The sequence below is a fragment of the Gymnodraco acuticeps genome, unplaced genomic scaffold (assembly GCF_902827175.1).
Source record: "Gymnodraco acuticeps unplaced genomic scaffold, fGymAcu1.1, whole genome shotgun sequence".
NCBI lineage: Eukaryota > Metazoa > Chordata > Actinopteri > Perciformes > Bathydraconidae > Gymnodraco > Gymnodraco acuticeps.
In genome coordinates this window covers 2,247,965-2,272,714 of record NW_022992090.1, presented here as the reverse complement: position 1 = coordinate 2,272,714, position 24,750 = coordinate 2,247,965, and the positions used below count along the sequence as shown (strand labels likewise).

The window sequence follows — 24,750 nt, the reverse complement described above, 5'->3', positions numbered from 1 at the left end:
CCCCCCTAGTCCCTCCTCAGGTCACTTCTCCAGTCTCCTCTCCAGTTCCCTCTCCAGTCTCCTCTCCAGTCCCCTCTCGAGTCCCCTCTCGAGTCCCCTGTCGAGTCCCCTCTCCAGTCCCATCTCAAGTTCCCTCTCACGTCCCCTCTCGAGTCTCCTCTCAAGTCACCCCTCTCGAGTCCCCTCTCCAGTTCCCTCCTCTAGTCCCTCCTCTAGTCCCTCCTCGAGTCCCCTCTCAAGTCCCCTCTCGAGTTCCCGTCTCTAGTTCCTCCTCTAGTCCCTGCTCAGGTCACTTCTCTAGTCCTTTCTCAAGTCCTTTCTCAAGTCCTTTCTCTCTCCTCTAGTCCCATCTCCAGTCCCTCCTTTAGTCCCTTCCCTAGTCCCTTCTCAAATCCCAACTCTAGTCCCATTTCAAGTTCCCTCTCGAGTCCCCTCTCCAGTTTCCTCTCAAATCCCCTCTCGAGTTCCCTCTCCAGTTCCAACTCAAGTCCCTACTGAAGTGCCGTTGGAGGTTCCGCTGGGGCTCCTGCCAACTCCATGTTCTGTCCCGTTGGGGGTCCCGCCGACTACTCTCCTGCCGGGGGTCCTGCCAATCCTATGTCCAGTCCCGTTGGAGGTCCCGCCGACTACTCTCCTGCCGGGGGTCCTGCCAACCCTAGGTCCCGTCCCGTTGGGGGTCCCGCCGACTACTCTCCTGCCGGGGGTCCTGCCAACCCTACGTCCTGTGCCGATGGAGGTTCTGCTGGGGGTCTTGCCGGCTCCATGTCCAGTCCCGTTGGAGGTCCAGCCGACTACTCTCCTGCCGGGGGTCCTGCCAACCCTTTGTCCTGTGCCGTTGGAGGCCCCGCCGACTACTCTCCTGCCGGGGGTCCTACCAACCCCTTGTCCTGTTCCGTTGGAGGCCCCGCCATCCTCTGTCTCGCCGGGGGTCCAGCCAATCCCGTGTCATGGTCCTCTTCCGTGGGGGATCCTGCCGAGGCCTGTCCCACCAGCTCCGTTTCCTGTCCGGCCGACACCGGGTCCTGCCCGGCCTCCGGCGCTGGCCCGTCAGCGCCTTCCTGCCCGGCCTCCGGAGCTCTCTGGTCTTCGCCCTCGATCCCGGCCCCCTGAGAGCCGCGGTCTTCGCCCTCGATCCCGGCCCTCTGTGAGCCGTGGTCTTCGCCCGCGATCCCGGCCCCCTGACTCTTCCTGCCGCTGCCCTCGTCCTCGAGCCCGGCCCCCTGACTCTTCCTGCCGCTGCCTTCGCCCTCATGCTCGGCCGCCCGAGTCCCCCACCTTAGACTCTGCCTTGCCCCCGGGCCGTCCGCCCGAATCCCCCTTTTTGAACTCTGCCTTGCCCCCGGGCCGTCCACCCGAGATCCCTTTCTGGTCCTCTGCTGTGCCTCTGGGCGGTCAGCTCAGTCCCGTCCTCCTGACCCCCTCCACCCACCCTGGTGGCCTAGTGATACGTCCCTCCTCCGGACCCCCTCCACCCACCCTGCTTGAGGTTTTGGACTTTTGTGTTCTTTTTTTGGGACGTCTGGGATCCGTCCCTTGAGGGGGGGGGTACTGTCACGATCTGTCTTTGTGGTGTTTTGTCTTGTCTAGATCTGTTTTTGGTTTTCTGTCTGCGTTGTGTTTTGTCTTGTTTGGATCTGTCTGTGGTTCCCTGTCGTTAGTTTCCCTGGTGTGTCTGATTACCCGATTGTGTTCACCTGTGGCCCCTGTGTTTTCTCCTCCCTGTGTCTTGTTTGTGTGATTAGTCTTGTGTGTATTTAAGTTCTGGTTTTTCTATCTGTCTTTGTCGGTTCGTCTTTCGTTGTTGACTGTGTTCACCGGTGAGTGGTCTGTCTGTCCAAGTTCTATTTTCGTTATCCTTGAAATAAAGGTATATCAGTTTAATCTGCATTTGGGTCCTGCTTCCTTCGCTCTACCGTGACACTGTGAGTGCAAACAAAAAAATAAATAATAAAGTTGGTCACAAAAAGAAAATAATAGATAGCTCTGTTTTCCAGCCTGAGTCTATTTAATGTATTGTTTTGGTTGTGTGATTTAATTAATTTATTATCATTTAATTAATTTGTTTTATTAATTATATATAATTTATATATTTGAATATTATTTCACATTGCATTTGCAATGTTGAATGTTCTGTTTGAAAGGATGTACTTGAATTATTATTATATATTATTATGTCAGTGGTCTAAAATGGTCTTACAAAAGTGCTGACAATATTATCGTTTATCGCGATAATTTCCAGGAACATCTATCGTCCAACAAAATTAATTATCGTGACAGGCCTACCTGATACAGAGGCACTGACTGCTTGTCTAATTTTCTGAATGTTGTCAGTGAAGAAGGCAAATTCATTGTGGATAGAAATTCAGAGGCTACTGACACTGGGGGGTTTGTTAGTCTGTCAACGGTAGCAATTGCATTAGCAGTAGCATTGTTTTTGGCAATGATGTCAGAGAAGAAAGACTGTCGTGCAATTTTCAATTCCAAATTATAAAAGCCAAGTCTCTCTTTATAGATTTCAAAATGAACCTGGAGATTTGTTTTTCGCCACCTGCGTTCAGCTTTCCGACACTCTTTTTTCTGTTTTCACGGTCATGGCCTTTCTCCATGGAGATATTTTCTTGCCAGTCACTTCCTTTACCTTAGTTGGAGCAATGGCATCTATAACATTTTTAAATGTTTTAATTAAAATGATCTACTGTACTAGCTCATTTACTGAGATGTTAGCAGGGGCAAGTGTGGAAGAAAAATTCTGAGTAAACATTTCCTTAGTGTTTTCAGTGAAATATCGTGTTATAAATTAATCTATCCTTCAAATATATGGCCTGATATGAAATCCATTTGAAAGTTTATTAAGCCAGAATTCAATTAGCAAAACATATAATTATTCTGTTAAAATGGACATTGAGATTGTTTCCCTGACTTGAATACATGATTTCCAACCCTTCAATATAAAACCAGGAAATGACATGCGAGGAAAGTTCCACAGCCGTGTTTTAAGTGTTTCTACTGAAATAACCTTAGCATTAAAACACACACTTCCTAACAACATACTGTAAGTTCCTGCTTTCGAACTTGGCAACAAGTATGTATATGGCAAAAATATATAATATTAATATTAATTATATATTCAACATGTTCCTCAGATCATGTTTGTGTATGTGCGACGTGCGTATGCATGAACAGAAACACTTGCTAAGAATTCCAAACAGATCACACCCTTTTCTTTTTGTATTTTTTTATACGTCTTCCCTCCCTCTTGTTTATTTTCACCTCTCCCTCCCTTCTTCTTTTTGTTCAGTTTGGTCATTATTATTTAAACTTTTTTTTTTCTTTCATGCTGTTCCCTGTTACCTATCTGTGGCCTTTTAACGTTTGCAAACCAATTACATCTGTTGTTGACCCTACCCCTACACCCTACCCCTGACTACCTAACCCTACCCCCTAACTCTACACCCTAACCCTACACCCTAACCCCTGACACCCTAACCCCTGACACCTTACCCCTACACCTTACCTCTACACACTTCTACTAGTGGGGAATAGGAGTGGGTTATCAAGCCCTCCAACAGCAAGACTGCATCGGTCCTGACTAACCACCTGCACTACCTGACCGGACACATGATGAAACACGCTGTTTACAAACAGCTCCATGCAAACATTTACTGGAAAACCACGCAAAACAAGAACCACGTCATGGTTGTGAACATGCACAATTCTGCAAATGTCAAACTATTCCTTTAAGTAGGTCATGCTTGTTTTTGAAGACCATTTGCAGAATTTGACATTTTCACATATGCAGAAAACGACTTAAACATATTCACACACATCCAGGAAGACGTTTTTTGGGTTTACCATACTTACGGTTAAGGACAGCCCCTGTGCTTTACCGAGCTACACCAGTTTTGTGAAGCGGTTTGCAGAGCTATCTCACCTTAAAGACACTCTAGAAGTTACTTTACATCTTTATTGGCGGATAGACTTGACCCAGTTTTCATGAAAAAGTAGATGCTACATTTCTTTTCTTTCGGAGCAGATTAAGGATTTTTGTCCTTGGAGGCGTAAAAAAAAAAAAGAGTTAATAATAATAATAAAACATTTATATTGTATAGCGCTTTTCCTGGTGCTCAAAGCGCAGTTTAACGTTTATTCTTGACCTTAGAGAAAGCATGGAAGATGTAAGACAGGGTAACTTGGAGAGGGTCCGAGTCCGACCCTTGTCAATTAACTACAGGGGTCCCTCAGGGCTCTGTTCTCGGTCCCCTCCTCTTCTCCCTGTACACAAACTCGCTCGGATCAGTCATTAGCCCGCATGGTTTTTCATACCACTGCTACGCTGACGACACCCAATTAATTCTGTCCTTTCCCCGCTCAGAGACCCAGGTCGTCGCACGCATCTCTGCTTGTCTAGCTGACATCTCTCAGTGGATGTCTGCTCATCACCTCAAGCTCAACCTTGACAAGACTGAACTGCTTTTCCTTCCGGGAAAATATTGTCCCACTCTTGACCTAACAATCAACATTGGCACCTCTGTTGATTCCCCGACTCAGACTGCAAGGAATCTGGGTGTGATCCTAGATAACAACCTGTCCTTCACTGCTAACATCGCTGCTACAACCCGCTGCTGCAGATACACGCTTTACAACATCATGAAGATACGTCCCCAGCTGACACAGAAAGCGACGCAGGTTCTGGTCCAGGCTCTCGTCATCTCACGCCTAGACTACTGCAACTCCCTCCTGGCTGGTCTACCTGCATGTGCCATCCGACCTCTGCAGCTCATCCAGAATGCAGCTGCTCGTCTGGTCTTCAACCTTCCTAAATTTTCCCACACCACTCCGCTCCTCCGCTCCCTTCACTGGCTTCCGGTAACTGCTAGAATCCACTTCAAGACACTGGTACTTGCTTACCATGCTGCGAATGGATCTGGCCCTTCCTACATCCAGGACATGGTTAAACTGTACACCCCAGCGCGTGCACTACGCTCTGCATCAGCCAAACGACTCGCTGCACCCTCGCTGCGAGGGGGACCCAAGTTCCCATCAGCAAAAACATGTGGGTTTGCTATCCTGGCTCCAAAATGGTGGAATGAGCTCTCCATTGACATCAGGACAGCAAAAAGCCTGCACATCTTCCGGCGCAGACTGAAAACTCATCTCTTTCGACTCCACCTCGAGCGATATAATTACTAACAAAGGACTGCTAACAGAGCACTTATATACTAATAAAGGACTGGCTTACCTAAAGCCAGTTGAGTAGCACTTGAAATGTTTGGCTCTATGAAACCTGATGTACTTATATGATTCTGTTTTCTTCAAGGTTGTGTCTTCCTGGTCGAATGTACTTATTGTAAGTCGCTTTGGATAAAAGCGTCAGCTAAATGTAATGTAATGTAATGTAATAAGTGGCCATCTCTATCTGCAGGTAGTATTTTGTGATATAATAGGAGTCTTAAAAGCTGCTAAATGGTCCATAAGGTGTTTCGATAAGATGCTTTGTACATTTTTCTGGGTGCATCCCAAAATTCCGCCCCAAAATAAAATCTTACACTAACAAACAAAAAATAAAGACATGATTTAGTTGTGTTTGTTAATCTCAGGCTGCTTGTGTGTTTTTAATTGCTGCATGGCAAGTATTCAAAAGACACTTTTGGATTTACATTAAGTTGAAGTTAAATGTAATGTATAAATGAATCAAACCTTCATTACAAATATAGGCCTTTTTAAATGGCCAAAAATCATATCAATTTGAAAGTGTGGTAAACCAAAAAATGTAATCCTTCTGTTAAAATAGAAATGAAACATGTTCCTCAGGAACTTGAACCAGGAAATGACATGCTGGGAAAGTTCCACAGCCGTGCTTTCAATGGTTCTACTGGAATAACCTTTGTTATCATTATACACACACTTCCCAACAACACCACTTCCTGGTTTCGGATATGTTACATGGAAATAAAAGAATGATAATACAAATAATAATATATTAAACATTTTCCTCGGATCATGTTTGTGCATTTGTTTTATTTCTTACCTCCCTTTTGTTTCTTTTTCGCCTCTCCCTCTCTTCTTCGAAGAAAAAACTCTTCGGAAAAAAAAAACGATCCGAAGAGAAGACCAAAGTTTGACATGACCATCTTTTATAATATTTATTCTGCAGTTCTATCACTCTACTATTCCCATTCCTCCTGGCATGATGTCAGCTTGACAAAACCATTGTTTGTTGACAAATGTTTAATCAAATGTCACTTTCATTATGCACCGTGCCACCTGTCAAATATTTTAAAACCTGTTGCAGTGGCAAGAATTCATTTGGGCTGCATGCCTGTCTTTTAAGTCCCTGATGGGAACTGTGTGCGTGTGTTTGTGTGTGTGTGTGTGTGTGTGCGTGCGTGCGTGCGTGCGTGTGTCTTAAAAAATGCCCTCATCACACTGAGCTTATTGCTAACCACTAAAACCTGCTTGTCCCAACCTTGTGAGTTTGTGCGTGTCTCATTACAGCAAATTTCAGAAGTAATTTAACAGATGATCTGTCTGATAATGAGGATATGAACAGGAAAGGGAAAAAGAGGTTGAAGTTCACATAAAGATCACAAATAATGATAGGCGGAGTTTGACATTTGCGCTTGGGGGGGGCAAACATTTTTTACTGCCGTCAGTACACAGTCCCAACTATTGCGTGGGGTGCTACGGATACAGTAGCAATACATCCAGCGTTCACCGCACTGAGTATGACTTTTCCACATACGAACACAACTCGTCTCGTCATGCACGCCTCATGCATGCTTTATGCCCGCCGTACACACACACTCATATGGAAGGGGCGGTCTCTCCCCCCAACAACAGTGCATTACATCTGTAAAACGTATCATAACTGCGCACATCTTATACTTATTTGATAACTACTCTATCCCTTGGTTACTTGAACACGCTACAATATTATTAACCAGTGTCCTACTTAGTGCAGAAGTAGACGCCTTAAACGTCCCAGAAATTGGACGTTTTAAAAATCGCCGCATATCTTATTGTAATACAATAGCTTGCATAGCACTTGTATGTAAAAAAAAAGCGAGGGAACTTGTGTCCTTAACCTCATACGTCACACACACACATCACAACATGTGACTGCTCAAAAATGAAATTATTTCAAACAAAATATGATATTATTCAGATTTGTATTGTAACAATCATTCTATAACACATAGGTTTGAGCAAGCTCTCTGATTGGTCAATAGGCGTGTTTGATTCCAGCATGAACATCCACCTTCATTCTGAACCCAAAATGTTTCAGCACCATGGACAGCCTGATTTGATTTGTTCCGCTAATCCCACACAGTGATTACTCAGATATTTAAATAGCCTAATTCAAGAATTGTTTTCAATAAATTGTTTTCAATAAATTGTTTAATAATATATTATTTACTATAATTATATCAATAACTGTAAGCGGGGTAGCAGGAGTGTTCGATTGATTGGCTATCGTTACCATGGGAACTACTTTCTAGGAACTACTTTCTGACGGAGATTAACTCAAGCAGAAAGCGTAGGTTTGGGAGCAAATTAGCCCACATTATGAAATTATTTTTACGATATTGTTGATTACAATGATAGTTTGTGTAATAGAATCGCAATCATACACTTGAGGCCTGTCGTGGTAAGCGTAAAGTAATACAGACGGTTTAGAGCATGGTGGTTACTTTATTCAGGCTTGTACTCTCCATGTCATTTCGTAGTAGCATGACCAGTCGTGTCCACATCCGGTCTCTCCATCCTGTTAGCTCTATCACAATAAAAGCATAACAGCTAACACCACAAGGCCGTTCTTGAACGTCATTATTGGTACGACAGTAATGCGGCAGGAGCGAGGCGCTTGCGCCGAGGTCCTTACGCCTGTACTGGAGTACCAATAATGACGTTCAAGAACGGCCTCTCGTGTACGATTGCTTAATTATATTACATCTATTAAAATATTGACATATGAAATATTTGTATTGGAACAGTTTTAGAAGTAGTAATGCTGTAACATATTTCAGCCACTAGGGGAGGCAATGCCCTGCCCCCCCGCAAAATCCGCCTATGATTGTAGGCCTATTGTAGTTTTTGTACTCACCTGTCAGGTGTGATTCTTGTGCAGCAGGAGGTCCTCCTCATTATTATACAGGCTCAACTTGCTCGTTTATTCCCATTGCAAAATTCCAAACATTTTGAACAGAATAGGCTCCCCATTCAACATTTCTGTCGCAAACAGCGAACAGACTATTAACAACTCCCCGAAGCTAAAGGGCCCTCGGTGAAATCAACAATGGTCCCTCGAGAGTTGTTTTAAACTAGCATTTTGGCACTAGCCTGTTAGCCAGACGGTCAGACCTAGCATGCACATGTAGGGTGTGCTTGAATTGGGTCACTATTAGCGTGCTGGCCGGGTGGTGCAGTAAATCAGTGATTCATTAAGGTAGATAAAACCTTTTTAAAACTACAAGGTAGTTACAACATTAACCCTTAAACGTAGGCTACTTCTTCATTACATGTAATATTGTAACGTTATAAACTGCTGCTGGGACAGCACGGTTTCAACTGTACCAGGGGCGTCGCCTGGACCTGGAAACATTCGGGGCTTAGCCCACAGTGGCGGCGCTACAGTCAAATGTTCTACTGCAAGACTCCCCAAACGCACATACACAATTGCGCCATCTAGTGTCACAAACGTATGCCTGCATTAGCTTTGTTACGGCAATGGATTGTGGGAGATTCTCATAGCACGTGAGGATCTCTTGAGGGTAAGGTGCCTGTATTATGTCGGTGGACAAAATGTATGTTTTTATTTTCTAAGGACAATAACGTACCGTTGTGTTTGTGTAACAAGCCCCGCTATGCAGGGCGCGATGACAGATAGTATTCCTGCAAAACAGGAGAAATGATGAACAACCAAATTCTTAGCTGCTCGTTTGGCGGGTCTTGTCAGAATTTATTATTCATTTGGCACACACAATTGTTAATGCCCTTAACCATTTGACACAACACACACACAATTGTTAATGCCCTTAACCATTTGACACAACACACACACAAAATACTTAGGATATATACCCGGAAAATATGTAAGTACAAAATGTATAGGAGCTGTAAACAATTCCATTTACTTGCATTCACTTTGATCAAAGCTCAGTTATGCTACATTAAAATAGCGACCGCCATTACACACACACAGCAACCACGAGGCAGTCTCCTACGCAGCATTGAAGACAATAAATAACGTCCAAACATCACTTCAAACACTAGGACATCGTGACACAACACTACCGTGGATTCTTATAACACTTGTGACAATATGTACACAAAACTGACCTGCAAAACAGGAGAAATGATGAACAACCAAATTCTTAGCTGCTCGTTTGGCGGGTCTTGCCAGAATGGCAAGCCAACGGCAGCACCGTCTCCACATCAGTCCGTTTACGGCAGGCGCAAATCACAACAAACCCGTTTACGGCAGTGTTAACCTGCCATCTACTGCCCCCTGCTGTCCATTGTTAAACAGGTTTCTAAAATGATATTAAATATAAACATACAATTGTGATCACACACTGTGTGGGTCACATTTGTTTAGTTTAATGTTAATTATTTAATGCTCACAGTCACAGCAATATGTTTTTTGTGTGATTGGCTATTTGCAGTGGCGAGCCGTGACTTTTATACCTAGGCCCTCTGACCCCCACCCCTTCCCTCGAGTTATTATGTCACAGCAGAGTATACTTCAGCGGAATATCAAAACAACGGCCCGGGGTGCAAAACGCATCAATGAAAGCGACCCTCTACCACACAAAACAACACCTGTAAATAACCCTATTTGTGTTCTTTGAAATTGAAAAGGATATTGCATTGTGTTTGTTACTTTCGTTGCAGTTGTATGTCTTAAGTGTAATTTGGCATGCTTTTATTTTGAAGGGTTAACGCTGTTGACAGGAAGTTGTTGTTGCTATGGAAACAAGAAAAGTTGCACAGCGGGCGGAACTTGTCATAAAGTCCGCGATAATAACACCCACCCATTTAGAGGGAAGATATGATTGGTCAATTGTACTGTCATTTGACATTACTCTCTCGTTTTAGTTACTATAGCGGGCCCTCTGTGAATTCATAGCTGGAAGTCCAACAGCTCCTGTCTTCACAGACTCGCAGAGAGGGGCTTCTTTCATTTAACCCTTCACATTCCAACAGAAACTGAATAGGCAGATTCGAAGGATTTATTTCTTTGGAAATGTTATTTTAAATACAATTAAATCAAGTTATTTTGGTAAAACTAATGACAAATATAACTAAAATGTTTTTAAATATTATTTTGTAGAATATCTTAGGCCCTCACAGAGTTTTTTTAAGTTTAATGTTTCACATCGCTTATGAAAAATATACTATCACTATACGATCACTGATATTTTGTTGTTGACTGGACACTTCTTTTTTAAAAGAGATAGCATGTGAGGATCTCTTAAGCAATGAAGCTCACATGTCCTTTTTATATGCTGTCCATTGAAATGCAGGAAAGTAATCACCAACTGTGAGTAATGAATCAGGATCAACTGTGTACTACTTACTGTAAGGTAGCTTATAGCTTCATGTCGAACACTGACAGTAAGTCAACATTTCCCAGAGAGCTTTCTTTGAAATCACCAAGTAACGCTAAAAAACACAACATTTATATTGTATGACAAAGTGTTTATTTAATATATCTGGCTAGCTATAGCTACTTGCTAACGGTTTAGCTTACCCGCGCGATTCAAAGTAACGTCAACGTAGCTGTAATTTATGCTTTGCTTACATGTTCGCATAACTTGTACATTTACTGACAGGTACATAACTTGTTCACCTGGCTCAGGTGGTGGCTCTGGGGTTGTTGTGTGAGCCACCACTTGAGAATTGCCGTCTTTTTTATTAAAAAAATGTCTAATGTCCATCTTCAGAAACTCCGCGTCCGGGGCTGACAATTTAAAGTTTAAACATTCTCACAGAGGAGAGGTACGTACCTGTCAGCCAATAAAACACGTTTATTTCCATGCAACTCTCTGATTGGTCTGGTGGCGTCGTCTTGCCTCTGTGTTGCATTCACTAAACATGGGAAATTACAGTCCTGCCGTCCGTCCTATAGGTAAAGTAGGTTAATGTATTATATTATTGAGGGAGAATTAGTCCGGGGCTAAAGAAAAAACATCCGGGGCTAAAGCCCCGGATGCCTACCCCAGGCGACGCCCCTGAACTGTACCATCCACCCACCTGACAACTTGGCGATGAACATAATGGTTTTCTGGGATGCCAGCTGAGTGTCATCTCTCATAATGCCCTCCTGTGGCCGCATACACACCTTCAGACAGATACGATAAATAGAGTAGGCTCAACAAAAAAAACGACAAAAAACGCTGTTGTTACATAAACGAAAGGAAATGTATCAAAGTAAACTTTGATGTCAATCTTTCAGTTTGTGTGTAGGCCTACAGACAGAGAGATCGAAATAACAAACATAAAATAATACAAATATATAATTATACAAATATGATAATACTTCATCCCTGATTATTCCTACAATTCAGATTGCCCTATTAACCAATCTTCCTTTTGTCTGCTCCTGTTTGTCTTTCTAATGATGCCACTCTGTTTTAGCGGCCCTCTATCTATTATATCTGCAAACTTGAATGCACCACACAGATACATTGTTCATCATGGTGCATTCCATGAATCAACCTAGACTGAATCTTTGTACATTTATTTTTATGGTATTGCAAAAAAAATGACAGCCTGAAATTGAGCATATCACCTTAAATCATCAATAATTGTTGTTGGTCTCTAAAATATTCAGAATTCTGCGCAGCGCTACTTTAATTCCTCACAGTGACCCCTCTTCCACTTGCCTTTCAGCATCATTTATGATCACAGTATGATTATGATTACAGTATCTTCTTGATTTTTTATATTCTATATTTCTATCATTGACCTTCTACTTTCCCCCTATTTTTTGTGTACTCTTGATATTTTTTTCATCAAATATAACATATTAAAAAAACAATTCAATAACTTGCTTTAACCACTAGGCGGTGCACACAAGGTACACACAGCCATAACAACTTTGTATTATTAGTGTAGGACACTTATGTATGTAGTACAACATCTGAAAATGTGTAGTTTTATTCATGCTTTCACATAATTTTACAGGATATTGCCATATTATTTCACATGTTTTACTTCTACACATTAATATCTGATTTGTAAAACATCACAGACAGAAAGGTATCCGTCATTTAATGGTAATATATTGAAATTCTGATTCCATAGATGTGTCTCCCATCACCCAAAACCCCGGACTATTCTCTCAACTCAGTATTTACATTCTTTAATTCAAAGAAAATCAGTAATATCTTTAAAAACGACAAGTCCTTTATATCAGCTGTGCACCGTTATGGTGTAAATTTAACCTATCTACCAATTGGATCAAATATAAAAGTCAGCCGAATTAGTGTTGATACTGCAAGGAGACGTATTGTGTGAAGAGAAATTGCTGATATATTTATGATCAACGTCACATATTCAGTTTCGGCGGCATTTCTTCCAGTTTTTCCAAAGGTCTTCTAATCAGGGCTCTATAAATAAAGAACTACGGCAGATGTGTAATATTTAATGCAGCCGAACTGTGTATTACAATGCCGTTATGTGATGACTTTCAAAGACAAAAGCAAGCACACTCGGAATAAAGTATTATTTTCTTCTTTTAAAAAAAAAGGTTTTTCGGATTTCATATCCATTAACACCATATCCCAACGTGTATTGCGGCTAAACAATCCAATCACCGAGCTTAAACCATAGCTGAGGATCTTGGGTAATCAGTTCAGTGGGTTTGTAAGGTTTGTATCTGTTTCCGGTTATTTTATTTTGAAATTCAGTTCCTGACGGACGCCAAAAAAGCCCGAGATTATAGAATTAAACAAATAAATAAAAACAAGGATAATGGTGTGTTATTGGTGAGTAAATAACAGTGTGTTATTTAGAAAATAATCAGAAATTAGAAGGAAAAAAAGATTTAAAAAATACAGATTTCAGTATTCTGAGGCTCTGAGCCCCATTTCTTTTCCTTATTGACGGCAAAAAAAGTCCGACATTATACGATTTAAAATAAAAAACAATAATCGTGGCTTGATATTGAGTAAGAACATGTTTTTATGAACCCCACAGCTTCCGGTCTTCCAAGACTCAACCGGACAAAAAGACGTGCTGCAGGCACGAAACATACTACCAATAGAAATACATTGCTTTTAAAATCGTTCTGTTTGACACGAAAAAAAAGGGGGAAATCGTGTTGGTGAACACGAATCAATAGATTAAATATCATGACTATAACTAACACGAAATGCTGTGAGACTGGGTTGAAATAATACAGCGCACAAGTCGAAAGTTTCATGCAATTTTTGTTAACATGTGAGCTGAAACAGTTTTTATCCATTCATGGAGGGGTGGCCTTGTTGGATTCCGGGACAGGGACTCAACTCCCTCTGACTGAGCGACAGGCTGTCTGCGTCAGTGCACCATGAACCGAGCTGCTGTGGGGTCGCCCCGCAGGACTCCCTCAGCCCCAGTATGCAACATCTCTAACCCACCTTGGCCTTCGACCAGCACTTCACCACAACTGCCACAGGAAAACTCCACCTGGCTGAGATAGTAAGTGTGAATATGGATTTTAAGATGTTCTCTTCAGTGTTTGAAGAGAAATTGTTCCCAAATTAGACATAAAAGAGACGACTTGATCTGCGTTTGGGTTGTTTCTGAGCTACAGTACTGCCCATATGAGATTCATGTGAATAACAGCATCATTTTTATGTAGTTTAAAGAGAAAAAAAAATTCCGATGAAAATAGGAAATAAATCAAAGACAAAACAAGCAAACCCCGTCTTCCTCCTTTCTCTCCCTTATTGTGTTTCTTCCTTTCCAAATCAGCTGAGGAAAAGAGACAGGACGGCCTCTAAATACAGTCTGGCTGGCTGCCATGCAGAGGCTGGGCAGGCCTCACTGAGTCATTTGATGACAATCAATTGAAACATGGGGAAATCCTACAAGAGTTTCTATTTTAGGAAAGTAGAAACCTACCATGCTTAAAGGCGCGTTCTTTGCACGAATCTTGTATCATGAAACAGGAAGAGCGGGTTTGGAATAGGTTTGGGTGTTCGGAATTTGGAAATGATTTATTGATCAACAAATACATTCGCCCAAAAGGTTTCTATCAACATTGACCTGATGTGACACTGTGGTGTTTTTTTAAGTTAGATATTTTTCAAGTGACGCTTCAAAATGCTTCACTTTGTGTTCCATATTGGTGACTTGAAAATATGTATCTGGTGAAATCAATGAGGGGTTTGAAGTGTTTACCTGAATGTATTCTTTCTTTTCTCCACACTCACATGCACTCTTTCTGTCCTCTCTCCTCCAGGTGTTTGGTATGTTGGTGTGGATTCTGGTTGGGGGTACAGAGTATTTTCATCCGTCTGCTCTCTGCTGGGTGATGTTTGTTGCCATTTTGTGCTGGGTTCTGACCATTTGCCTGTTTATAATGTACCTCACTGGAGCCCACAACAGGATACCACAGGTCCCCTGGACTACACTGGTAAAACAAACACACATTTCAGTTTTCGGCTTTCTTTTTTTGCATTTTTACCAACTTGTCTGACTGCCTTGTCTCTTTATCTGTTGATCTTCAAGGCGCTGTGCTTGAACTGCAGTGCTACAGCTCTGTATCTGGTGTAGTAGATTTTCTCTCAGTCAACCAGGCTGTCAGGGGGAGACACAACTACAACTGCTGGGCAGCATCTGCAGTAAGGGCACTTCTCCCCAACTTGTTGTAATGGTATACTGTATGTGTTTACAAAAGATAAATCACCAGGACTCCAAGATGGTGTCCTCAGTGTGGTATTTTTAAACATTTTTCTCTTAGGAAAGCCTCAGAAAACAGTATTTAACAGGTTTTTGTATGTCCTTGTGACAAGTATATCAGTCTTTGTTTGTAAAAGAGAATTTCAAAATATTTTAAAAATGAAATCAAACTCGTCATCTCCTGATCCTGATTCCGATATTCAGGGTATCTTCTGATCGGACACCGGTGTTCTCTTGTCCCAGAGTTAAAAAGTATGTATCTCATTGTGTAGAACTTCCTGACTCAGCTGTCAATGTTACAAGAAGGGACACTTGTTTATTTTTTAGCAAAAGATCATTGTAGTTTCAGGCTTAATTTTGGTTTTATTTATAGTGAACAATGGTTTCGGACTTTAAATAAATGTCCTCCTTTTCATTGTTTCCCCGCCCCTCTTTATTTCCACATGACCCATGTCCTTTTTTTTCTTTTCTTCCCATTTTCACCACCTCTCACACTTCAGTTATTTGCATTTCTGACCACACTGTGCTATGCAGGAAGCAGTTACCTGAGCTACTGTGCCTGGAAAACCGCAGAAGAAGGACAGTAGTTTGTTACTTGCTGAAGGCAACAATGAGAAGATCTTCTCTGAGTAATGTTTCTGATACCTTCACAGCAGGTCAAGGCTGCAGTCAAATTAACTGTCATATGTTCAGCAGAACGTCATAAAGTCAGATGTCACATGTTTTATGTGAAGTGCAGCGATACACGAACAAATAAAAATAATATGTCCACAATCCTGCACACAGTAGTTTTCAGTAATTTTATGTTAATACAATACAGCTTTATTTATAGAGCACTTTAAACCTCCAGACCAAAGTGCTGTACAGGCAAATAAATAAAACAAAACATACAAAAAAATAACAGCACAGCTCACACACCATAAAACAAGTAGGCTACAAGTAAAAACAATAGACAATTTAAAAGCAATAAAAGCAACGCTCTAAAAGATGTTAATACGCTAAGGAGTAGAGGTGGGTTTTAAGAAGCGTTTTAAAAGCAGGCAGTGTGGCGGCCTGTCTGATGTGCATGGGCAGATCGTTCCACAGTGTGGGAGCCGCTACAGAGAAGCAACGGCCCCCTCTGAGCTTTGACTTGGTTCTGGGCACGTAATCCAAGTATAATTTGCCCCTGATATACGAAATAAAGTTAAAGACATTGAGTATATACTTTTTGCAGAAGACCAGAGTGTGTTTGTTTACATACAACCAACTTGCTTTGAATGTGTTTGTTGTTATTCATTTTGCATAATAGCCACAATGTCATAAGAAAAACGGAGTACCTTAAAACGCAACGAACGGTAATGAGGCTGAGATTGAACATCACATTCAAATCAAAAATAATTTGTATACATATATACATTGTTATCCTACAGTGGGCATTCCTAAACCTATATGAGGTCATTATTAAATCAAAGTCATCACCGCTTTGTTTCCTTCATTGCTGTATAAGTGCAAACGGTTTTTAATTAAAACACTGCTATTTCCAAGTATTGTCTACGAAGTACAGGTTTCGTAGATCCTGTGTGTTTCACTTCACCACACAGGGTCAGAAACGTAGCTTCTCTTGAACATTTTTTTTGTGTGTAGTTTAAAAATAATCCATTAATAAACAGAGGTATTGATACACACAGCGATATCATATTATCACATTAAACAAACTGTATTCCATATTATTCCATGATAAAGATAAAGGTTGATTATTCCCAGTTCCTGGATCAGTCCTGGTTGGTGCTGTTGTATTGAGCCTGGGGGACGGCCCAGTGAGCAGCAATCGAAAGGAGCCCTGCAGTGTTGTAGGTGCCGCTCAAAATCACTAGCTTTTGGCCCGGGTGGGATGGGTAGAAGTTAAAGGACAGCTGTAAGAGATCATCAACAAGTTAATACCTAACAATAAGTACTTGCATTGATAATTGCAGTGGTGGAATGTAAGATAAATAATCAAATAATCATTTAAGGTATTTTTCATTTCCTTCTGCACTCTACTACAGTAGAATTCACAGACAAATATTACATTTGTAACTTCACTACATGTGTCTGACAGTTTTAGATCCTTTAAAAATGCATTATTTTCCAAACAAAACATATGGAAAGCTGTAAAAATAAGATGTTTTGTAATAAATTAGCGACTCATCAGTTTACACAATGCAGCTAAAATCATTAGTCTATTCATTTGACGGAATAGAGACAGTAATATCCTGCATTTAAATAAGTGCATATAAAAATAATCTAATTATTTAATATATCACCGTATAACAGTCACAAGGAGGTGTTTCTCTATATAATTTACATTTAGTTTTAATAGTTTAAGTGCAGATTAATCTTCATTTCACTTAAATAACATTTAATGCAGGGCATTTACTTGTTACATAGTTATTTTAAAGTGTGATCATTAAAGATCAGAATACTTCTTCCATCATGGTGTAATTGAAACAAACACAAATTGTAGAGGAAGGTATTTACTGTATTGGGCTGGCCGACAATCAGAGAACGCCCACTGGAGGTCACGAAGATCAGCTGATAGATGTAGTTGGATCGGTATTTCCCAGAGACCTGAAACATGTCCGTGAGAGCACAATGACATGTTAGTGCGTGTGGTTTGTCCCCAGTGAGCAAACAAATGATGTATTTTTTTTTAACGATAGATGAATATAGTGTTATTAAATACAGTACAGTACTAATTAAAAAAATACTACTATTCATATTTAGCCAACCTTTATTACAGATGATGTGTATGATCTTTAGAAAGTGTGTTTATAAATGTCAATAAATAGTACAATGCATTGTCTTGTCAATGTTCAATGTATTACTTTAATATTATAAAGTCTCTCACCTGAATAAAGGACTCTCCTTCATTCAGGATCAGCTCTTGTACAGAGTTCAGTTCACGACCAACCATTTGTCCCCAACTAAATCCATAGCGCAGCTGCAAACTGCAAGGACACAGCCAGGAGTGAGGAAACACAAACAATGATTTATACAAGGGCAATATTTGACAGAAGAATGATCAGATTGAAACTATTTGGTAACCAATAGATGGATATTGTGCTAGAACAAGTAGAAAAACATTGAAATAGAAAGCAGATCAATGGGGGTTAACCCTATGGTTGAATTTTGCACTTCCATAGCACATTAAACTTTCCATGGATCCTCCCCTTATTGCAGAAAAGGTTACTGCAACTATCCGTGCTAACAGTGGTGGTTACCTAAATAAAAGCAATAATACTACGCTGTACAAAAAGTATGAAAGTATGAGGAAAATGTATTTCAAGTATAAGGAGTAAAAAGTAGTAATTGCAGATTTTTTTTTAAATATGTTAAAAATAAATGTAAGTATTCATAAAGAAATACAGCAAATCTCAACATTTGAAAAGCTGGAACTGTGAAATGTTTTTACACAAAATGACATTAAAAAAAAGTAAAATAACTGGCCAAAATATTTTTTGTCAACCTCTTGTTTTAGGTGTACTTAAATATAACGTTGGGTAGTTTAATCTACATCAATACATATTATTTCAAAGGTTCTGTATTCGTTTTGTGTCTTAAAATCTGAATCCATACAGTAACTAGTTAATAAAGCTATGAAATAAATGTAAAGTAAAAAGGACAATATTTCACTTTGAAATGTAGTGGAATATTATAATGTGCACATGAAGAAAATACTTAATTAAAGTTGAGGTACCTTACATTTGAACAGAATTTAAGTTAATATACTTTATTACATTTCATCACCTCCTGCTAATATTTCTTAAACAAGAAAAATCGATTCAATAGTTACGACCCATAAAATGATAGGATCCCCCAAATTGCACATGCAATATGGCATTTATTATTCACATTTGTGTTAAAGAAGGAGGACAGACTGACCCAGCGATGTAACTGTTGCTATTTTCCCAGAGTCTGATCCCTGTGATTGGTCCATTTTCATTTTCTGTGGCGAATGCCGTGCCTCCACCATTACCAACAGCGGGGGAGAAGGAGTACTGAGGCAAGGGAGCTGGAGAAGTAAAATATGTGTTATGTGAGAGGAAGCCATATGCTTATATACAAATATGTTATTTAAATCTTTATATCTTACCAGTCATGCAGCTGGCCCAGAGCACCGCAAGGAACAGGAAGGAAAGCATTCTGGTGGGTGAATGAGTCCAGAACAACACTGAAATCTGATTAAACAACGACATTCTTCTTTAAGAAGCAACAATCTGTACATGAATTAAAGCCAGTGTGAATTATAATAGAGGCATTGGAATTTAAATGAACTCTACCCGTTAACACAGTAAGATGCTAATACATTTTATTTGAAAGTCCATTTTCAACAACTGCACAGATGCTCACCTGCAAAGTAGATCTCCTGAAACCAGCTTGAGTCCTGAGCAAAGTGTGGGATGGCACTAGAAGACTGGCATTTATATATGTATATACACACACACACACACACACACACACACACACACACACACACACACACACACACACACACACACACACACACATTCTTACATGACACACACATTCTTACATGACACACACATTCTTACATGACAGTCTTTGAAAGCTGAACAATAGCAGATAAGTGTCAGATGGTTTAAACTGATCCAGGAAGACATAGTGATGATGACCATATTGTTTAGTGTCACACACTTACAGGAAAAAGAGTCATCTGTGCTTTACCATGCTAAACCAGTTTGGTGTCCTCTGTATCTTCCATTAATGTCCTACAGTACAGTTTATACCCCAGTTTTTTTATTATTATTTTGTTTCATTGAGATATATTTCAAAAGTCGTGTTTTAGTTGGAGAAGTAGTTTGCAAGGCAGTCCCACCTTGAAGACACTTTTTATAGAATTTCGAATTTTCATCTTTATTGGCAAATAGAGTTTAGCCAGTTTTGAAAATGTAGATCCATCCATCCATCAAACGTATTCGGGGTCAGATCGCAGAGGACTTCCCTTTCCCCAGCTACATAAACCAGCTCTGATTGGGGGATTCCACGGTGCTCCTTGGCCAGCGTTGAGATTTTATCCCTCCACCTGGTCCTGCTGCCCCTTGGTCTCCTCCCAGCTGAACGTACCTGGAACACCTTACCTAAGGAGGCAGAAAAACAAGTCTGCTTGTGCTGTTTTGAAAAGGATACATTGCAAGTATTCAAAGGTGTGTCAAGGAGGAGACACAAAAGCACTATAAAATAAGGCTTTAATTTTTAAACATGTTTCCCTGTGAAATAACCCTCGTGGAGTAGGACAATAATTGCTCAGGTCTCAGAATTATTTTTACATTTTAATTTATAAATGAATCTATCCTTCAAATATATGGCCTGATATGAAATCCATTTGAAAGTTTATTAAGCCAGAATTCAATTAGCACAACATATAATTCTTCTGTTAAAATGGACATTGAGATTGTTTCCCTGACTTGAATACATGATTTCCAACCCTTCAATATAAAACCAGGAAATGACATGCGAGGAAAGTTCCACAGCCGTGTTTTAAGTGTTTCTACTGAAATAACCTTAGCATTAAGACACACACTTCCTAACAACATACTGTAAGTTCCTGCTTTCGAACTTGGCAACAAGTATGTATATGGAAAAAATATATAATAATAATATTAATTATATATTCAACATGTTCCTCAGATCATGTTAGTGTATGTGCGACGTGCGTATGCATGAACAGAAAAACTTGCTAGGAATTCCAAACAGATCACACCCTTTTCTTTTTGCATCTTTTTATATTTCTTCCCTCCCTCTTGTTTTCTTTTCACCTCTCCCTCCCTTCTTCTTTTTGTTCAGTTTAGTCATTACATTACTTTTTTTTCTCTCATGCTGTTCCCTGTTACCTATCTGTGTCCTTTTAATGTTTGCAAACCAATTACATCTGTTGTTGACCCTACCCCTACACCCTACCCCTGACTACCTAACCCTACACCCTAACCCCTGACACCCTAACCCCTGACACCCTAACCCAGTGGTTCTCAAAGGGGCACAGAGTCATGCCAGGGGGGGCGCGAGAGACCAGGAGGACATATGGTTATACAAAAAAAAAAAAAAAAAGATTAAAAAAAAAAAATTCATACATTTAAAAATTATTTTTTCGAAAATAATTTGATGCAGTACTATTACGTCTGGGTCTCTGTATTTCATTAAAGCTAGGCTCTGTGTGTGTGTGTGTGTGGAACGAGCCATTTTGTGTGCGTGAGAGAGAGAGAGCGCACCGGTACCGGAGATCGTTGTTGTTAGCTTCTGGTGCTAGCGAGCTACGCTAACGGATATAAGGAGTTTGTTCCACAACAAAGTGGAGGAGAGTCTTCTCCTGTCAGACTGAGAGACTCAGTGAACTAAAGGACTCTCTGAGTGTTTAGATAGTTAACTTTAGTCTAAGTTATCTCAGTGGGTCTCAAACGTTTTGGTCACGATTAATGTAAACAATTATTTCCGAGGCACACGTTTATATGATCATTATAGTTATACAAAAATAAGAGAATAAATGAAAAACAGGTATGAAATACTATATGACAGTAAAACAAGAATACAGTTTAAAAGGGTGATTTGTAAAATATCCATAAAGAAAAAGGAAATCTGTTTACAGTTCTGTTTCAAATGGGTGTTGAGAGATGTATCCATAGATCTCTTCATTTTGCTCTCAAAGTGCATCAGATTGATGCATTTAACTTCAATATTTAAAAATAAATCTTCCCGGGGGAACTTGCCCCCGGACCCCCCTATGTGAGGTCCACACACCACCTATAAAAATAGCACTTGACCCCTGCTTACACCTATATGCCGTGAGCTGATTATCGAGCCTTCATTGTAACTGTCACACTGTGTATATGCGTCGGGATCGTTGCAGTAGAAAATTCCACTGTAGCGACTGGTAAATGAATGGGAAACCCTAAATGTTTGAGCACCCTCTATGAAACGTCAAGCTACCCCACAGCACCCCCAAAACAAATCTCTGGCGCCGCCACTGAGCCTGACTATTTGTGTTGGGGGGGCCCGACTTTTTTTTTTCTCCAAAGGGGGGGCCTGACAGAAAAGGTTTGAGAACCACTGCCCTAACCCCTGACACCCTAACCCTACACCTTACCCCTACACCTTACCTCTACACACTTCTACTAGTGGGGAATAGGAGTGGGTTATCAAGCCCTCCAACAGCAAGACTGCATCGGTCCTGACTTACCACCTGCACTACCTGACCGGACACATGATGAAACACGCTGTTTACAAACAGCTCCATGCAAACATTTACTGGAAAACCACGCAAAACAAGAACCACTTCATGGTTGTGAACATGCACAATTCTGAAAATGTCAAACTATTCCTTTAAGTAGGTCATGCTTGTTTTTGAAGACCATTTGCAGAATTTGACATGTTCACATAATGCAGAAAACAACTTAAAGATATTCCTTCGACAACATATTTATTAACCTGTTAAGCCCGGAACCTGTTTTTCAGGTCTCAGGCTCGAAAATGACATTCCCAGAACAAATGACTATATCTTCACTTCTAAAAGGGGTAAATTAATAATCTTTTTTCTCAAAGCAAGGATAAACCTGTGATTTGGATGTAGAGGATTCAGAATCAATATAGAATTTTTTTATTTCAAAGTAAATTCAGATTGAACATAGTAAAACAATGTAAATGATAGTGTCCGTCCAGAAAAAAACCATTACTTATAGTGAAAACCACCCTTGAATGATGGGATAGTAGACTAAAAGCTTTAGGAATCCAAACTATAACATATAATAAGTACCCTGTATCAAGATTGATGCAAAAAAGTGACATTTGATCTTATTAGAGAGGTTAAGCAAAAAAAACAACTCCGTTTTTCAGGGGTTTTGACAAAAATGGAATGATGGATTATCATTAATCATTTCAAAGTGACACAGACACATTGGATTAACCTTCAGCAGCGTTGTTCTCGTTGTAATGCCATTGAACACAACTTTTGATCAGAAAACAGCAAAGGTAAGACATATTTGGCTCAGTAAAGCTACGCTGTGTGTTGTCTGGGTTTGCCTGAGCTGCCGCGAGTTTTGGTCGCACAGTGATGATAGGTATACCGCTAGAATCTGTGGAATCTCAGCTTTAATCTGATATCTTGTGAAGTTCCGATAAGTAATACATTATTTCTACCGTGAGTTCTGTGCTAAGTGTCGCTTCAATTTGTGTCAACCACAGACCTTATTTCGAGCTATTTTCCAAAATCCTATGGAGAAATTGCATTGGTTTTTGTCGAAGGAACCGGAAGTGGTAACATGCTAACTTATTTCCGGGTTTTAGGATGCGTCACTGTGGCACTCTATTACCCCAGATCCTGTGGCCTCTGCTATAAGCAGTGCCAATAACAGTCGAGGCCTGTAAGAAATTAAAATCAATGTTTATATGGTGTAATTTAAATTAAATACACTGTTTTAATTAAAGCTGTTTTATTCTGAAAACCGGAAGTTTACATACACTGTTTTAATTTAAAACTGCTATATTCTGAAAACCGAATGTTCAGAACATGACTTCCGGTTTCCGGCAGTAATAGACGTCATTTCCGGTTAGCATTAGCATGTGGCTAAATATTACGTTTTCTAAGAAAAAGTTAATTTAAGATGAAATGACACGTAGTGTTGCACACTAAACACACTGACTTTGACGCTGAGATGTTATTATTGCTGAATATTAAATGAATGCACCGTTTTATTTTAAAAAGCTTTATTTAAAAGGAAAACCCCGTTGTTCACATGACTGTTATGTCTCGTAAAATCTGTAAAGTTAATGTTTTTAGTTCAGTCTTGTATCCTTATTTTGTAGTAACCTTTCCTTCTTGTTGCAGATTACCTCACTTCCTCCCTTTGTGTGTTTTCCCTCCACTGTGATTGTCGACTCCGCCCTAATTCTAACCCTATCTCCTATTCCTTGACCTCTGAGTGAAACGTCACGGGGTTAAGGGATAGTGGATAGGAGAATTCAAAAGGACTTGGGAGAAGAGACTGCGGTACTTTAGAGAATCCGAATGCACTTTCACTATCCGACGTGTTTATGATGCGTCAGCGGACGTCATGGTGTGCGTCTGCTGCTGTGGAGAAACTATGGAAACTACAGGGTTGCGTTAGAGGTCAAGGAATAGGAGATAGGGTTAGAATTTAGGAGCTGATTTTTGGATTATCGGAACGCAACCTCTGTCTCCCTTGTCTGGTTGCCAGTTCGTTCCGTCCCATGTGCCTGACTGCCAGCGTGAAGTCCATGTTATATTTCACACAGGCTCCGCCCTCTACTGGACTATATGGGTACTACTCTCTATCATGCTATGCATGCTTTGACCTACTGAGTTTACGTAAACGTAGCCGGCCAATCGGGGCGAGCCTACCTGAATGCGCGCGCAGGCCCACAGTATATAAAGGTGGCTACACCCGCCGCCCACTATCCTTTTTCTCTTCAGACGAGCTGACAACCGAAGAGTTAAACGAAGATTAGAAGATCAGAAGGAAAAATGGACTCACCATTACTGGAAGCTCGGCCATGCACCTACCCTGGTTTGATCGCGGGCGCCGGTCTCCACCACCTCTGCTTAGAGTGTTTGGGGGACCAGGATATGGACGAGGCGGTGCCATTCACGTTCGCCATTCCAGCGGGGCGGATGGCTCCGTTTGCCGTTGTCGGGCACTTCCGGGTCCGGTCCATGGAGGTCCACCGCCCTAGGTGATGACCATGGCGGCGGAGCGCAGCTGCTCCCAGCGGGCAGCAGGCTGGGCAGGGAGCTGAAAACAGCTCTGCCACGCTACGGCGTGACAAGGCGACTGCAAATAAACACGGGGGTGTTGGGCATCTCGCTCA

The 24,750-nt window shown here is 40.8% G+C and overlaps 2 protein-coding genes across 2 annotated transcripts; one reads left to right on the top strand and one right to left on the bottom strand.

Moving 5' to 3' along the window:
• Window positions 1-13,341: 13,341 nt before the first annotated feature.
• Window positions 13,342-16,354, top strand: LOC117537466 (CKLF-like MARVEL transmembrane domain-containing protein 8). The gene is given in 6 exon segments (XM_034202702.1): window positions 13,342-13,619; window positions 13,622-13,686; window positions 14,453-14,626; window positions 14,722-14,758; window positions 14,761-14,834; window positions 15,393-16,354. Coding segments are annotated over 6 exon segments (501 nt in total). The 5' UTR covers window positions 13,342-13,555; the 3' UTR covers window positions 15,480-16,354.
• Window positions 16,355-16,360: 6 nt separating this feature from the next.
• On the bottom strand, window positions 16,361-19,338 carry LOC117537465 (zymogen granule membrane protein 16-like). The gene is made up of 6 exons (XM_034202701.1): window positions 19,264-19,338; window positions 19,007-19,084; window positions 18,796-18,925; window positions 17,762-17,861; window positions 17,392-17,481; window positions 16,361-16,787 (listed from the first exon to the last, which is right to left on the bottom strand). The coding sequence occupies exons 2-6, from the start codon at window positions 19,053-19,055 to the stop codon at window positions 16,647-16,649; spliced, it is 510 nt and encodes a 169-aa protein (XP_034058592.1). The 5' UTR covers window positions 19,056-19,084; window positions 19,264-19,338; the 3' UTR covers window positions 16,361-16,646.
• Window positions 19,339-24,750: the final 5,412 nt, after the last annotated feature.

Bases quoted from the DNA above. Each gene is read 5' to 3' on its own strand.
- LOC117537465 (XM_034202701.1), bottom strand. From the start codon at position 19,055: ATGCTTTCCTTCCTGTTCCTTGCGGTGCTCTGGGCCAGCTGCATGACT. The intron at 17,862-18,795 runs GTCAGTCTGTCC...GTGTCCTTGCAG, and splicing joins AGCAACAGTTACATCGCTGG to TTTGCAGCTGCGCTATGGAT. The intron at 17,482-17,761 runs GTGAGAGACTTT...GACATGTTTCAG, and splicing joins AAGGAGAGTCCTTTATTCAG to GTCTCTGGGAAATACCGATC.